Here is a 16,885-nt window from a genome sequence, read left to right on the forward strand (position 1 = left end):
CTCCCAGGTTCAAGTGATTCCCCTGCCTTGGCCTAACAAGTAGCTGGGATTACAAGCATGTGCCACCATGCCTGGCTAATTTTTGTATTTTTAGTAGAGACAGGGTTTCACCATGCTGGACAGGCTGGTCTCAAACTCCTGATCTTAAGTGTTCTGCCCACCTTGGCCTCCCAAAGTGATCACGGCTCACTGCAGCCTCAACCTCCCAAGCTCAGGCGATCCTCCCGTCCCAAGTAGCTGAGACTACAGGTATGCATCACCACGCCTGGCTACTTTTTTTTTTATTTTGTATTTTTTGTAGAGATGGGGTCTCACTATGTTGCCCAGACTGGTCTTGAACTCCTGGGCTTAAGGGATCCTCTGCCTCCCTAAGTGCTAGGATTACAAGTGTGAGCCACCGCACCTGACCTACACGGACTATATGTGTTTGCTACTATTGTCATTCACCAAAAGGCCGAGAGGGGTTGATGGTACCTGCCCAGGGCATTCTAAAGGCTGTGCTAGCCAAGGGGTGGGGGATGAGGGTCTCTAGGGAGGAAGGAACCAACCTTTCTCGAGCACTCACTCTGTGCAAGTGTTGGGCATGGCTGGCACCCTCTCCTGCAGCCCCACATCGACCTCATGAGGCAGGTGCTTTCACATGCCCCTTTTACAGATGAAAGAACTGAGGACCGTGAGCAGGAGGCTTTCCAGCATCTCATAGAGGCTGAGCTGGGATCAGGCAGCTGCGTCAAGCCTAGTGCTTGGGTCCCTTCTGCTTCACCTAGGGGGTGCCACAGGGTCTGACCTACCTGGGTTCCAGCCTCCTCTCTGCTGCTGTTGCATGACCTCAGGCAGCCCCCTCTGTTTCCTCATCTGTAAAGTGGGCATCAAAACAATGTCTGTTTTGGGGCCAGGTGCAGTGCCTCACGCCTGTAATCCCAGCACTTTGGGAGGCCGAGGCGGGCAGATCACTTAAGGTCAGGAGTTTGAGACCAGCCTGGCCAGCATGGTGAAACCCAGTCTCTACTAAAAATGCAAAAATTAGCCAGGCGTGGTGGCATATGCCTGTAATCCCAGATACTTGGAAGGCCGACACAGGAGAATCGCTTGAACCCGGGAGGCAGAGGTTGTAGTGAGCTGTGATCACGCCACTGCACTCCAGCCTGGGCGGCAGAGCGAGATCCGTCTCGAAAAACAAAACAAAACAAAAAACCAGTATCTGTCTTGGAAGTGCTGAGAACAGACAAGGGAATATAAAGTTTGTGAAATGTTGAGCCCACTGTGCTACATTCCTGTAAAACACACACGTGCACACACGCACACACACGTGCACACACATGCACACGTGCAGATACACAGGCTGACAGTGACAGCACACTTTTGTGTGCGAAATGCTTCATGTGCTCAATTTCATTTAAATCTCACAAGAAACACACGCTATGAGGAACTACCCACAGGCCCACATCAGAGAGGAAGACCCTGGGGGGTGCAAGGGTGGGAGTCGTCTCTTCACGGCCGCACCCTTGGCCAGTCCCCGTCCAGCAGCCTCTTCCAAAGGAGCTTTTATGGGCAGAGAATTTGTCAGCCCAGCTTGAAATGTGAACAAGGTAACAGCTGAGCCCCCATCCATCCTGCTGCACTCCCCTGCATGTCCAGCCCCAAGCCCTGCGTCAAGCACACCTCCTCGGGAGGAGACCGCCCCAGCCTGCAAGGAAGTGCTCATTATGGAGAGTGGAGAGTGACAGGCCACTCCCGGCCACGTCTCCAAGCAAGCCGGTGCCCCCTCCTCCTGCTGCCACCGCCCACTGAGCTGCCTGGACTGCAGACGCCCTGGTCGGAGCCTCTGGGGCCAGATGTTATAGGGCAAGCTAAAAATAACCGGGCAGGCCAGCCACCATCGAGGAAGGGGCATGTGCTGGACGCGGACACATGATCCAAGGGACTCTGCTGGGTGGAACTAAGAAAGTCCAGCAGGCTGTGCACGCTCCTGTCCCCACTCGCAGGCCCACGCAGCGAGAGGGGCCCCTCTTCTGCCTGCGTCTGGAAGGTTGCTGTCCAGTGAGGAAATGCCTTTAACCAGCGTGGGGCCGGGCAGCCGCAGGAGGCAGATCATCCAGGCGCTGTGCCTCTTGCTACTTCTGCTCCACCCCGGCTCTGCCAAGAATATCTGGAAACGGGCATTGCCTGCGAGGCTGGCTGAGAAATCCCGTGTAAGTGCCTGGAATGGGGAGACTGGGGCAGCCTCTGGGTGGGAGGCAGCCTCGAGGAGAGGTGATCCCCAGACATTGCCTTCTCCTGTAAGTGTTCTCCCAAAACGTGGCAGGGCAGGCGTCTTCCTATCCATGTGTGTCTGAGTTGTGTGGTGGGCAGATGGGGTTCACCCCTCAAAAAGGACCCTTGCCTGTGACTCAAGAGGCAACAGACACATCACATATGTGCAAAAGAATCATGCCTTGCTTTTGCCTTATTACAAAAGTGTACATGCTCCTGAAAGACAGCATCTAATTTCAGAGCCCCAGGACTTAAATGGAGCATTCCGTCTCCATGATCAGTACCAAATGTTTGTGAAATATACTTATGCATTCATGTGGTTGTTTATTCATTCTGCAAACAGAGTGAATACATTCTGCTAAACAGAATTTAGCAGAAACCGCTCTGGGGAAGGCACTGTCTGGGGTCCTGTGGGTGTAAGATGAAGGAGGTACCAGCCCCCATCCTCAAAGGTGGCGTGGCCGAGGTGCAGAGGCAGTTGGGTGACAAACTATGGCAGTACAAAGAGAAGGCGCAAGGCAGCGAGTGGCAAGAAACACATGCCCTGGGGCCAGCTGTCTTGGTGTGAAGCGGGCTCTGCTGTTCGTTAGCTGTGTGACTTCTCTCAGGCAAGCTGCTTGACATCTCTGAACCCCAGCGATCTCATCTGCAAAAGAGAGAGGGATGCACTCCTCCTCACAACTATGTCTGGGTCGCCACTGTTTACCAGGCACTGGCCTAGGCTGTGGGGATACAGACCTCAGGTCTCTGCTGGGGAACTCACTGAGGGGCTGGGGGCAGCAGAGAATAAATGAGAGAGATCTCATTTATTAGTGTGTGCAGTTTGCGAGTGCTGAGGAAGCAATAAAGCAGGAAGGGAACTAGGGGAGAGAATGGGGTGGAGGAGCCTATCATTTTTGCTTCCTCCCACTCCCCAGAGATCACAGATCCGCAGGGACAGAGTGAGCCAGGACACTATCAGCACACAGAGGGATCGAGAAGGTAATGCTGGCACCCACAGCACCTGCGTGAGGATTAAATGACTCAGTATGCAGAACGTCTTTGCAACATAGCAAGCTGGCAGTGCATCTTGGCAGCTTTCAATCAAATAATTGTGACTTTGGTTGGTGTTGCCTAACAGGGTAGCATGTAGGTTCCTTGGGGTAGGGCGGGGTTCTATTTCACTAGCGTGTGCCCCTGGTGCCTGCCATTAAGTTGGTGCCTGGTACATTCTTGTGGGTGAATTACGAGCAGATGCAGTGAGAGCAGGGGATGTGTGTGCAGCTCTTCCCCAGGAGAGTCGGACAGGGTTTTCAGGGTTGGGGACAGTGGACCTGGGGCTTTAAAGGATAAATAGGAGTTTGCCAGCTGGAGAAGAGGGAAGGGAGAATGATTAATGACCCCAGGCACGGTGGGGTGCGCAAAACTGTATTGAGCCAAATCTGGGCCTCCAGGGCTCATATTCTCCATGTTGGGCACGTGCTTGTGGTGGGAGACAGGAGGCCTCCAAGAGGTGGAGAGAGTAGTAGAGTGAAATGATGAGGCGCTTGGAGAAGGGAAAGCTCATGTGAGATGGTGTAGTCACCTAAGGCTTCCTGGAGGAGGTGGAGACCCTGACTAGAGCTTGGGGAAGGATTAGGAATTAGGAGGAGGAAGGCCATTCCTGGAAGAAGGCTCAGCATGAGCCGAGGCTCACAGGCAGAAGTGGTGCATCTGAGAGCTGCTTGGGAGACCAGACCTGGCCAGAGGGGAGGCAATGAGGAGGGGTGAGAGGCTCTTGCCTTCCATTCCCATGGGAGGCCCTTAGGGGAGGCTTCTAATGAGAAGTGCTGGGTCTCCCACCTTCTATCTCTAAGACCTTCCGGAGGTTCCTTCTCCTATCTGAGCCCCAGTTTCTTCATCTGCAGCATGGGACACAGCAGTGCCTTCTTTGCAGGGTTCAGTAAAAAGGCCATGGAGCCTATGGTTCCCTGCCTGGCACAGAACTGCATTCCCTACATGTGTACTACAGACAGATTTAAAAACCCATTCCAGGCCAGGCACAGTGGCTCGTGCCTGTAATCCCAGCTACTCGGGAGGCTGAGGTAGGAAAATCGCTTGAACCTGGGAGGCAGAGGTTGCAGTGAGCCGAGATCGTGCCTTTGGACTCCAGCCTGGGCAAGAAGAGTGCAACTCCATCTCAAACAAACAAACAAACTAGCAAACAAACAAAAAAAATCCCATTCCAGAATCAAATATTTATGAGACTGAATAAAACAGAAGCAAAATGTTTGTAAATAGTCCAATAACCTTTCCATGGAGCTCAGTCGTTTCTGTGGAGTTGGTATTTTTTGGCTTTTCTTTCCTGGCATTAGATAAAACTCCTGAGAACAATGATTTCCTGAGCGCTTATGCTGTGTTGGGACAAGCATTTGCCACGCATTTGCTCTTGGGAGCCTCTCGACGAATCCACCAGGTGGGGACCACAGCAGCCACATGCGGGTCTGGGTGCTGTGCAGCGTCTGGACTGGGCAGGATGGCCCCTGCTGTCAGTGTGACTGTGGGTCTGTTTTCCCCTCTAAGCACCCATCCAGGGCAACTGGAAATGGTGGTTCAGTTTGCACCCTACCCAGAGATGCCTGTCCTGCCGAGGGGGGCTCGCAGGGGCTACAGCAGCCAGGAGCAACAGATGCCACTTTCTCTTTCAAATGCATCCTGTCAGACAGGGGGGCACCATTGCAGCTCATCTGTCTGGAGGCACCCCCTGTGCTAATAGCAGTAGGGGACTGTAGGAGCCAGCAGTGGCCCACACAACTCGTATTCCTCAGTTCCCCAACCTAGTTCTCCTTTCCCCCATTATTTCTGTGAGCTCTTGAAAGCCTTCCAAACATCCTTTTATTTTTTGCTGAGATAGCAAGAGTGGGAGAGGCAGATGGCCTGGAGCTGTGCTCTCACCATTCCGTGAGTTCTGACCTTCACCTTCACCTTCATCTTTGTACCGTAAGCATCTGTGTCTGCTGGCCTGAAGGCTTTCTCTGGCTGCAGGAGCATGCTCAGCCCACACACAGGCAGGCCAAGGTGCCGGGGAGGTAACATCTGTAGGAGCAAATGGAACTGGAGCCCGATGGCCCGGCTGGCTTCTCACCTTTGGTGGGAGGTGAGGAGTGTTCCACACGGTTTCTCCAAGGTCCACTGGGTTTGAGCTCCAGTGCCCAGGCAGCCACCTGCCCATTAGCACTCCCTGAAGGGGCACCTTCCCTTTCCTGCCCAGCTTCCCCACTCCTCAAATGGGGCTTCCTGGTATCCCCTCCCAAATTATTCCCTGCCCTCAAATTCTGTCAGATCCATGCTGTGGGTTGAACTGTGTCCCCCAAAAGATACATCCAACTCCTAACTCCTGGTCCTTGTGAACGTGACCTTATTTGGAAACAGGTTCATTACAGGTGTAATTAGTCAAAATAAGACGAAGTCATGCTGGAGGTGGGTGGGTAGTTAATATGACCAGTGTCCTTGTAAGAAAAGGAGAAGAGGCCAGGCGTGGTGGCTCACACCTGTAATGCCAGCACTTTGGGAGGCCGAGGTGGACAGACCACCCGAGGTCAGGAGTTCGAGACCAGCTTGGCCAACATGGCGAAACCCCGTCTCTACTAAAAATACAAAAATTAGCCAGGCGTGGTAGTGCATGCCTGTAATCACAGCTACTTGGGAGGCTGAGGCAGGAGAATCACTTGAACCCGGGAGGCAAGGTGGAGTTTGCAGTGAACCGAGATCGTGCCATTGCACTCCAGCCTGGGCAACAGAATGAGACTTCATCTCCCAAAACAAAAACAAAAACAAAACAAAGGAGAAGAGACACAGAAGCCGAGACACATGGAGAGAAAGCCACGCAAAGACAGAGAGTTGCAGAGATCAGAGTGATGCGTCTACAAGCCAGAGAACACGGGGGACTGCCAGCCACTGCTGGAAGCTGGGAGAGGCATGGAAAGGTTTTCTCCTTAGAGCCTCCACAAAGGAACCAACCCTGCCAGACACCTGGATCTTGGTCTTCTGGCTTCCAGAACTGGGAAAGAATCCATTTCTGTTGTTTGAAGCCCCCAGTGTGTGGCATTTTGTTGCAGCTCCCTGGGACACGAATCCAGTCTGCTCTGGGAATGAAGGGAGTTAGCTTCTGTTGATTGCAACTGGCAACCCTGATTGAGAGACATTTCACAGACAAGGAAAGTGAGACCGTTGAAGAGAATGACTTATCTGTGCTGTTTTGGCTGGGGACAGGTGGGGCTATCACTATATCCCCAGTCTCTGGGAGCTTTCTCTGCTCCTCGAACCATGTGAGCTCACACCCTGCAGGACTTCATCATCAAGACTATTAAGATGCTTCTGTCTTGGGGGTCAGCGGGTGCTCAGTGGGCTCCGGAGACCCCCAGCAGCACCCAGGAGGGAGTCTCCAGGGCTCATGGTTGAAAATCCCATAAAAGCCCAGGAGCTGCCTGGGTGCTGGAGAGAGGGGCTATGTCGTACTGACGTGAAGCAAACTCATTGTAGCCTTGGCCACACCCTGGTGTCTAGCCCACAACCTGGCATGGATGGGTGAGTGGAAGGAATGAAAAGTCCATGAATAGCTGACTTTTGGGGGGACCTTGGACAAATCGCTTTCTCCTCGCCGGGCCTGACATTCCTCATCTGAGGTTCCAGCCCTGAAATTCCAGGTGGACATCAACGAGTAAAGAAGCATCCCAGGTCCCTGCGTGGTTATCACCCGGGAGAGGGAGACAGGAAAGCAGGACACCTCTGTGCCAGGACTCACCGGAGCCACAGGGCGGAGGCAGATGGATGCCCATGGGCTGAGCACAGCGCAATCTGTCCACTCAGGGGACCAGAACTCAGCCATAGAAAGGTACGGAGCCTGGACACACACCACTGCACAGATGAACCTGGAAGACATGATGCTGAGCACACAAAGGCCACAGGCATGTGACACCGTTTGGATGCAATGTCCAGAAGAGGCAAATCCAGCAGGATGGGAAGGAAATTCGTGGTTGCCAGGGACTGGGGGAGGGAGGAATGGGGGGCAGCTGTCTGATGAGAACAGAGGTTCTGCCTGGGGTGATGAAAAAGCCGCAGAAATAGCTCATGGAGGTGATTGCACACATCATGAATCTAATTAATGCCACCAACTCGCACACTTAAGATGACTGAGATGGAAAATTGCATGTTATATTCATTTTACCACAATAATTTTTTCTAAAAAGCAGCGAGAACCTGAGGCACCTCTCAGGAATTCTGTGGTGGCACATAGAGTCCCTGTGAGTTCTCCGTGTCCCCAGCACCAAGAGGCAGCCTTTCAGCAAGTGTCCGCGCACGGTGCCCACTCCGGCTCGTGGGCCATGGCAGCTTCCTGCCCACCTCCTCCGAGGCCTCTCCGCGAACGCCTTGTTATGATTTCCCTTAAACGTTTGCGTAACAGCCCAGCTCTTCCTTCTTGGCATTTAGCTCTGTTGTTGTTATTGGTATGATTTGTTTAGGTTTCTCTCTAACTGCTTTTGCAGATGACCACAAAAAGCAATTCGTTCGTCTTATCTGTGTGCTGTCTGTGACTTGTCCTGAAACTGAGCCACATGAAGGCAGGGCCAATGTCTTCTGATTTAACTCGGAACTCCCCATTTCCAGCCCAGTGCCTGAAATGCAGTGGGCCTGGGAATTATGAATTTACTATTGAATGAATGAATAAATTATGTTAAAACTTTCCGGAACAGAATAGATGGGATGGAAAGTTCTAGAGGACTCTTGGATGCACTGATTGACAACGACATTGTCGGGAAGAGTTGGTGGAGTTTGCAGTCTTGTGAATTTCTTTCTTTTTTTTTGGTCTCCCTCTGAGGAAGTCCTATTAACCTTGTGCCAAATTCTGTCCCCAGGGCCCAGTGCTAAGGGCGCCGGGCACCAGGAAATGGCATTCATCTACGCACGCTGAATTCTAAGCCCACTGTTCCAGGGAGAGACATATTTTTAGATGTTTGACGTCCAGATTCCAGAGGAAGAGCAAGTAATGCTTAGAGGAAAATTGGCTTTCTTCCTCCACCATGCAAACCAGTGCTGGGGTGCATTTCTATTGGTCTGGCCGCTAAGCTGCTGAAACTTTCCAAAGAAGGGTAAAAGCTCCTGCATGTGGAAGGAAGGGGGTGGCGAGCACTGAGGGAGGGATGTGGGTAGATTTGGTGGCAGCTCTGGAGATTGGATTCTTTTTCCCTAAATGGAAATGGTTTATAAATTCTTCTACTGATTATTAAAAGAACGATGTTTACTGTAAAAAAAAAAAATTCAGACAACACAGAAAGTTATAAATTAGTAAAAATGATCTGAATTCTTCCTCCAAGATGTAAACTCTGGGGACATTCTGGGGCGTCTGTCTAGATTGTTTCATGAAGCAGTTACAGCACACATGTTTTCTCTTAGTGGTATTTTATTCATACTGATTCAAATTTCTTGTATTGAAATGAAGTTCACATGACAGACAATTCACCCTTTCAAATGTACAATTCAGTGGTGTTTAGTATATTCACAGGGTCGTGCCTACAGGCAACCCCGCAGCCATTAGCCTTCAGTTCTTCTTCTCTCTTCCTGCAGCCTCTGGCAACCACCAATCTACTTTCTGTCTTTATGGATCTGCCTTTTGTAGACGTTTCATAGAAATGGAACCATCCAGTATGTGCTATTTGGTGTCTGGCCTATTCACACTGTTTTATGTGTTGCATTTTCACTTAATAATCTCTGGGAAGTATGTTAACATGGTAGATTGGCATCTTCCTTTCTTTTTTTTTTTTTTTTGAGACGGAGTCTCACTCTGTTGCCCAGGCTGGAGTGCAGTGGCACAATCTCAGCTCACCCCAAGTAGCTGGGATTACAGGCGCCTGCCACCATGCCCGGCTAATTTTTTGTATTTTTAGTAGAGAGGAGGTTTCACCATCTTGGTCAGGCTGGTCTTGAACTGCTGACCTTATGATCCACCCACCTCAGCCTCCCAAAGTGCTGGGATTACAGGCGTGAGCCACTGCACCCGGCCGGGCATCTTCCTTTCTAAGGCCTGTATGGTGTTCCCTGTGCCTTTACTTATGTATCCAGCCTCCTTTGGTTACACATCCAGCTTGTTTGCTTTAATAGAATCTGGACTTGGACTTGCTGAATTAGAGTTCCCACTGCCGGAGCCCACAATGGGCATTTCCCCACCTGCTTCCTAGGGATATCAGTGGCAGAATGGCTTTGCAAATCTATTTTTGTTCATCTATATGAACAAAATAGCCACCAGGTCGAAAATCTTAAGGGAATTTTTTTTTTTTTTTTTTGAGACAGAGTTTCACTCTTGTCACCCAGGCTGGATTGCAGTGGTGCCATCTCAGTTCACTGCAACCTCTGCTTCCCTGGTTCAAGTGATTCTCCTGCCTCAGCCTCCTGAGTAGCTGGGATTATAGGTGCCCACCACCACGCCTGGCTAATTTTTGTATTTTTAGTCGAGACAGGGTTCCACCATTTTGGCCAGGCTGGTCTCGAACTCCTGACCTCAGGTGATCCACCTGCCTTGGCCTCCCAAAGTGCTGAGATTGTAGGTGTGAGCCACCGCGCCCGGCCGGGAATCATTTTTATCCAGGTAAGGCATACAGAACTGGAGAGCCCTTATCTGAGTTGTACCATGACTGTGTGCTCAGTGGCTGCTTTGAAATAGACTTACCATACAATCCCTGAGCAGGAATGAAAATGAAAGCTGGAAATCACGGGTTGCTCTGTGATTTTCACCAAAGTGTGATCCGTCTGGGGTGAGTGTCCTCCCTTCTCAGAAGGATTTCACGTGGCATTATTTTGTTTTCATCTGAGAGGCAACATAAGCTGGGAGGGAAGGGCTGCAAAGAAGGGGCCAGGACAAATGTATACCTGGGGCCCCCCATTTTGACTCCACCCTGAGCTGGGGCTGGGCCACGGGAGGGCAGAGGGAACACTTTGGGAGGGGGAGGGAGCCCCTGGACTGAAGGAATGGGAAGAAATTGACAAGCACCGCTGGGAAGCAACTCCCAGTTCCAGGCTCCTGGGTCAGGAATGCCCCTGGAGGAGTAGGACAGACCCAGGTTCGAATTCTGCCTCTGACACTTCACAGCTGCTTGCTTTTGGGCAAATGCTTTTAGTTTTGTTTTTTTTTTGTGCCTCAGTTTCCTCATCAGTAAAGTGGGTTTAGAATAGCAGCAGCCCCAGAGGGTGACACTGAAGATTCAATATGTGAGGACCCAGCACAGCATCAGCACACAGTAAGAGCTTACTAAATGCTGCCTCCCTTGCCATGAGCTTGAATCACACAGCCCAGGCTTTAAGCCTGGTGTCTCAGTATGGTGACCACGTGCCTCCGTTTCCTCACCTATGCAATGGGGACAGCAGTGGTACCTACCGGGGAGGGCTGGAGGCAACTTCGGTGATCCTCCGAGGGCAGGGCTCTTGCACGCGCTGGGTGGCTGTTTCTGTATGGCCCCTTCTCTTAGGAACCTGTGAGTTGTTTGCCCTGGTCTTATCCAGAAATGAGGAGGTTATCCAACCCCACATTTCACTGGTGGGTTTGCTGGTCGGTTTCTCGTACGTGTATCTGCAGCCTCAGCTGGATTGGAGCTCCTTAGGTTTCCTTTGCACCTGCTGAGCATCTAACCTAATGCTATGGAGATGGTGGGCGTTCGCTAAATCATCAGTGAGTGAATTGAGGGAGGATACAGGGGAAGTGAAGAAAGACTGGAAGAGATGAAGAATGAAGTTACTATGGGACGAGAGGCTTCTGAGTCCATTGATTAAAAATAATAAAAGGAGCCAGGCATGGTGACTGACACTTGTAACACCAGTACTTTGGGAGGCTGAAGCGGGCAGATCACCTGAGCTCAGGAGTTCAAGACCAGCCTGGGCAACAAAGCAAGACCCCATCTCTACTAAAAATACAAAAAATTAGCCAGGCGTGGTGGTGGGCACCTGTAGTCCCAGCTACTTGGGAGGCTGAAGCATGAGAACTGATTGAGCCTGGGAGGCAGAGGTTGCAGTGAGCCGAGATTGTGCCCTTGCACTCCAGCCTGGGTGACAGAGTGAGACCTTATCTCAATAATAATAAAAGGAATAAAAAGTGAACTATGGATTAGCATTGCCAGTGCTGAGCCGAGCACACACAGGTGTGATCTCTTTTGATCTTCACTACAAACACCGGCAGCAGGTATTACTTTTGTGTCTATTTTGCAGATGAGACTCAGATAAGTTAGTGATTTTCCTGCGTGATCACACAGCTGTGGGGTTCAAACCCAGACATGTTGGATTCCTACACCTGAGCCCTTAATCCCCGTGCAAAGCAGCCTTTGCTGTATAAGAGGTCATGAGCTTCGGTCCCTTCCATCTTGGGATATGGCTCCTAAGTTCTTGCCCCAAAGGATGAGGAACCTCAGCTGTGAAAAAGAGTTAGGAAGCGTTCCAAGTGAAAGGAACAGCATGCGGAAGGCTCCAAGGCCAGGTGGAGCAGCGAGTCTTCAGAAACTAAGGACGGCCGAGTCCAGCTTTACATTTTGAAAGCATCCCTCCTCATCTCTGGAGTGTGGGATATTAAGACCCACTCCCCTAGTTCACATCCACATTAAGTGAGCATAGGAGTGTGACGATGCTTTCCCATAGCACAGCCTTACACAAACACGAAGGGCTGCCCCCACACTCGTGCAGGAGTGCAGAACCCACTGCACAGGGCCCATGTGCAGATCAGCCAGTTAATGCGTGTTAGGCACTTAGAAGGGTGCCCAGCAAGCTGCCAGGGTGTGTTGACCATCATCATCCTCATCTTCATCATCATCATCACAGCTTTTATTCCACTCAAAGAATATGTACTGAGTACTTGCTATGTGCCAGGCACTGCTCTAGGAGCCAGGGACACAGGTCAGAACAAAACCAAGTTCCTGTCCCTAGGAGGGAGAAAAACAGCAAACCAATGAGTTCCTAAATACACAGTCCACCCAAGAGTGATGAGGGGTGTGAAGCTCCACAAACGGAGAGGAGGAAGAGAGGGCTGTGTGAGCAGACCCCGAGGAGGTGAGAGCCAGGCAGATATGGTGGGTGGGTGGGGAAAGCCAGTGCAAAGGCCCAGAGGTGGGACTGGGTGGCTGGAGAGAATGAGTCAGGAGGGGAATGCTGGAAGAGACGTCAGAGACGTGGAGGAGGTCAGGGAAGCCAATTGCAGTCCAACCTCTAGGCCAAGAACCTTGGCTGTTGACTCCTTTAACCCTTGGGGGCCAGGAATAAATTGGAGGGTAAGCTGTTTGTTTCTCTGAGTAAAAGTTCTTTCTCAGAACTCCAGAAAACACACTTTGTTTGGAACCCTCTTTGAGTGTCACCTTGCGTGACATGAAATATTTTTCAAAACATGTAATCCTTTCATCTAGACCTCTCAGTGAAATCAGTGCTTTATCACTCACCACCATCTGTTGTTTCAGCCACACAGTAAATAACTCGGGAGATGGGGCTTCTAAGGCGCTTATGTCTTTGTTCTCTCCAAATTCTGAGAAACGACATTTGAATTTTCCTCTGAGACAGCGGCGCATCTAAAATTGATCTCTGCATACCCTCCCGTCTGGGGCTGCCATTAAGGAAGTCACGGGACTGGGAGGCATGTGAGGTGGCTGAAAAGTGTTTTGCTTCTGATCACCCGGTTCCATTAAATGTCATAAATGAGGCTTGATGGAAAAATAAGCTGGGCAGAAAAATAAGCCGCTCCCTCCCGACAACGTACGGTGCATTCTTAACCACCCTCCGAAGGAGGCTGGGGCGGCTGTCATGTTAGATGAGGATTAAAAATAGCGGACCCCATCATGGGTCCAATTTAGTTAATTCTGCAGCGAGTGAACTAAGAGCTAATGGCATGGGATTATACACCTGCTGCGACTGGAAAGTTATTAGCGATGGTTACAGGGGTGAGGGAGACTGGGCGGAGAAGGGGGTGATAAAAGGACTGATCCACGCTCTGGTCTCCCTCCTGTCTTTGGGGAAAACCACTCACCTCCTTAAGGCCTCGTCTCCATATCCACCAAATGCCAGCTTAGTGGTCATTTTCAGTTTTCGTGAATTTAACAGCCAATGTCTACAAGAGTGAAAAGAAGGGTTCTCTGGGTGAAGCCCTCCCCAGGCTTTCCTGCCGCACAGGCCCCCCTCCTGCTTGGCCATTCCTGCTCTCCACCCCTCATGGCCTCAGTCTCAGGCTCTGAGGCTCCCTGGGGGCAGCTGAAAACCTCTGGCCGTGGTGATCCCACCGGTTCCCAGGGGCACCCGGCCAGGACCTGTTCCCGGGGACCTGGTGCCCCCTGCAGGGCATTGGTGGCACCGCGTGCAGTTTGCAGCTACCCAGATAGGGACGCAGGACTGCGCTCCGCCCCGGCCAGGCAGGGAGACGCACAGCTTCTGCTCTCAGTGTGGGGTGGCGAGGGCCTAAAAATGAAGAAGGACCATACTAGAAACATCCTGACGAGTCTGGGAAAGCTGCCCTCAGAAGGCCGTTTAAGCTGAGGACTGAAGGGTGGTTTGGCCAATAGAAGCGGATGGGAAGCCTTCCAGGCAGAGGACCAGCATGTGGTGATGAAGATCAGTGGCACTATGCTAGACGCCAGCCTGGGTATAGACACCATCCTGGGTGTAGATGCCATCCTGGGCATAGACGCCAGCCTGGGTGTAGACTCAGGGTACCCCAGGAGGGAAGTTCTACAGGGGGAAACTGATGCTTGCCCACGGTCACACAGCAAGTGAGTGGCAGAGAGGATTTAAGCCCTAGAACCGGGATTTGAACCAAGCCCGTTGGCTGCAGAGCCCACTCTGGTTGCCCCTCTGCTCTGCTGGATGAGACAAGCTCAGTTGGAGGAAATGGTTTGAAGAGAGGAATGTGCTTGGAGGGCGTGGGGAGGAGGAAGGGCAGTTTGCTGGCGTATAAGGACAGGAGGGTCGGGGCGATGAGATGAGGCCAATATATCCTATATCTAAGTTATTAAATTGAAAAAGTAACATGTACCTGGTTGGCACAGGGCTCGGAGGTCGAGTGGGGAGCTGGGACTTTGTCCTGAGAGTGCCGGGAAGCCTCTGGGGGCTTGGAGCACAGAGGTGACCGAATCCACAGGTGCGTTTCATAAAGTCACTTTGGGCTGCAGTTTGGAGAATGGATGGATTTGGAGGCAGCGAGCCAGGGATGAAGCCACTGTGGAGGCACTGATGGGGACGTGGGCCTGGGGTGGCATTCATTTACAGAATGTGCCTGGCAGAGGGACAGATACCAAGTTTCCAGGGGCCGCCGTAACAAATGACCACAAACTGGGGTGGGAGGGGCGGTTAAACCAACAGAAATGAATTGTCTCATGGTTCCAGAGGCCGGAAGTTCAGCATCAGTTTCACTGGACTGAGATCAAGGGGTCAGCAGAGCCGCGCCCCCCACTCCAGAGATTCCTTCCTTGCCAATCCCTCTTCCAGTGGCTGCTGGCGATGATGGGCATTCCTTGGTCTGTAGACGCCATCTCTGCCTCCCTCTTCACATGACTTTCTTGTGTGCATGTGTGTGCGTGTGTGTGCATGCATGTGCATGTGTGTGTGCATGTGTGTGTGTGCATGTGTGTGTGTGCGTGTGTAATCTCCCTCTGTTCCCCTCTTCTCAGACACTTGTGATGGGACTTAGGACCCACCCAGAAAATGCAGGATTATCTCCCTGTGTCAAGCTCCTTAACCTAATCACGTCTGCAAAGACCCGTTTTCTTTTGCATTTAGAATTCCAGGGAGTAGGGCCTGGTGTCTTTGGGGACTTTTATTCAGCCAACTGTATGTGCACGAGGAGACACAGGAGACTCGAGGCCCTCCCTTGAGGGGGTCGCTCACCAGTTACGGAGCAAGAGTGACAAGGGAGGGCGGGTGTGGGACACAGAAGTGGGCGGGAGGGGGAGGGGAGGGGCGTGGCTCTACCCCTGGCCTGGGAGGGCTGGTGTTAAGGAAGCACATCCCAGCCATGAGCGCTGATTTGAGTCTGGGGGAATGGTCCCTCTGAAGACCTGAAGGAATGGGTATTTGGCAGAGGACGCAGCCTGGGCAAAGGCCAGGAGGTGACGGCGCCCACACTGTCATCAAAGCAGCTTCAGTAGCTTTGTGAGGTTCTGTGAGTCAAGTCTAGATTGAGCAGGGGCTTGGACGATGTGCCCTCACTCTGTACGGAGACCATCTTTAAATTGAAAAAGTAATGTGTACATGGTAAAAAGATACTGAACCAGTGCAGAAGAGTATACAATAGGAAGAAATCTCTCTCAGCTTTACACCCTATTCTTCTCTCCAGAGGCAGCTTTCATAATGGTTTCTTGTGTGATCTTATGTATCCTTCCAAAAACGTTCTAAGCCTATGCCAATATATACATATTACATCTGTGTGCATTTTTGAAAACACAGATGGGGCAGAACCTACATGCTGTTCCGAACCGTGGCTTTCTTCATCAGCCACCACATCCTGGCAATCTTTCATATGTGGCACATTGAGTTTTATTTCGTTTTTTGCCAACACCTTAAGGGCAGGTTTTCATGGCTGTATACTATTCCAATTTGCAGATATGCCCTATGTACTTGGCCAGCACAAGCAGGCCAGATTTTGAATATGTTGGGGGAGGATTTGTGGGGAGTTAAGTAGGCGAAGCATTTTAGATGAAGGGAACAGTTTAGGCAGAGGCCAGGAGGCAGGGCAAGCCAAGGTGGTTTTTTTCCAAGTAAACTATCCTGTATCTAACTCTGTGTGTGTGTGCGAATGTGCACAACCTGCCCACCACACACCCCATTTTCATAGAAGCAGAACAGTGTTACTGGCGTGGATGGGGTCTGGTGTCAGGGACCCAGGGCAGTTTGCCTGGTCCTGACTTTCTCAGTCTTACCTTTAAAATATTGATCTTATTGGTCACCCACCCATATTCCTATATGTTAAGTACAGTACTATATCTTTTTTTCTTTTTCTTTTTCTTTTTTTTTTTTTGAGACAGGGTCTCATTCTATTGCCCAGGCTGGAGTGCAGTGGTGCGATCACGGCTCACTGCAGCCTTGACCTCCTGGGATCAAGCCATCCTCCCGCCTCAGCCTCCCAAGTACCTGGGACTATGGGAGTGAATGAACATGTCACGACTAATTTTTGTTGGTTTGTTTTTTAGTAGAGAAAGGGTTTCGCTATGTTGGCCAGGCTGGTCTCAAACTTCTGGGCTCAAGAGATTCACCCACCTCGACCTCCGAAAGTGCTGGGATTATAGGCATGTGTGCCACAGTGCCTGGCCCCTATATCTTATTTTTGAACTTTTTATTACAATATAATACTTCAGGCCGGGCATGGTGGCTTAAACCTGTAATCCCAGCACTTTGGGAAGCCGAGGTGGATGGATTACCTGAGGTCAGGAGGTCAAGACCAGCCTGACCAACATACAGAAACCCTGTCTCTACTAAAAATACAAAATTAGCCGGGTGTGGTGGCGCATGCCTGTAATCCCAGCTATTCAGGAGGCTGAGGCAGGAGAATTGCTTGAACCTGGGAGGTGGAGATTGTGGTTAACCAAGAGCACGCCATTGCACTCCAGCCTGGGCAACAAGAGTGAAACTCCATCTCAAAAACAAAACAAACAAAAATAATACGTCA

At 51.1% G+C, this 16,885-nt stretch overlaps 1 protein-coding gene across 3 annotated transcripts in view; it reads left to right on the plus strand.

Moving 5' to 3' along the window:
• Positions 1–1,722: 1,722 nt before the first annotated feature.
• WFDC1 (WAP four-disulfide core domain 1) overlaps positions 1,723–16,885 on the plus strand; it is a 31,399-nt gene continuing 16,236 nt past the window's right edge. For all 3 annotated transcript variants that reach the window (XM_011942196.1, XM_011942198.1, XM_011942195.1), the window contains exon 1: positions 1,723–2,192. In XM_011942196.1, coding sequence (XP_011797586.1) covers positions 2,049–2,192 — 144 coding nt within the window. In that variant the 5' untranslated portion in view covers positions 1,723–2,048. The remainder of the gene's footprint in view (positions 2,193–16,885) is intronic.

This window comes from Colobus angolensis, unplaced genomic scaffold, assembly GCF_000951035.1.
Source record: "Colobus angolensis palliatus isolate OR3802 unplaced genomic scaffold, Cang.pa_1.0 Scaffold207, whole genome shotgun sequence".
In the NCBI taxonomy this organism is placed as follows: Eukaryota; Metazoa; Chordata; class Mammalia; order Primates; family Cercopithecidae; genus Colobus; species Colobus angolensis.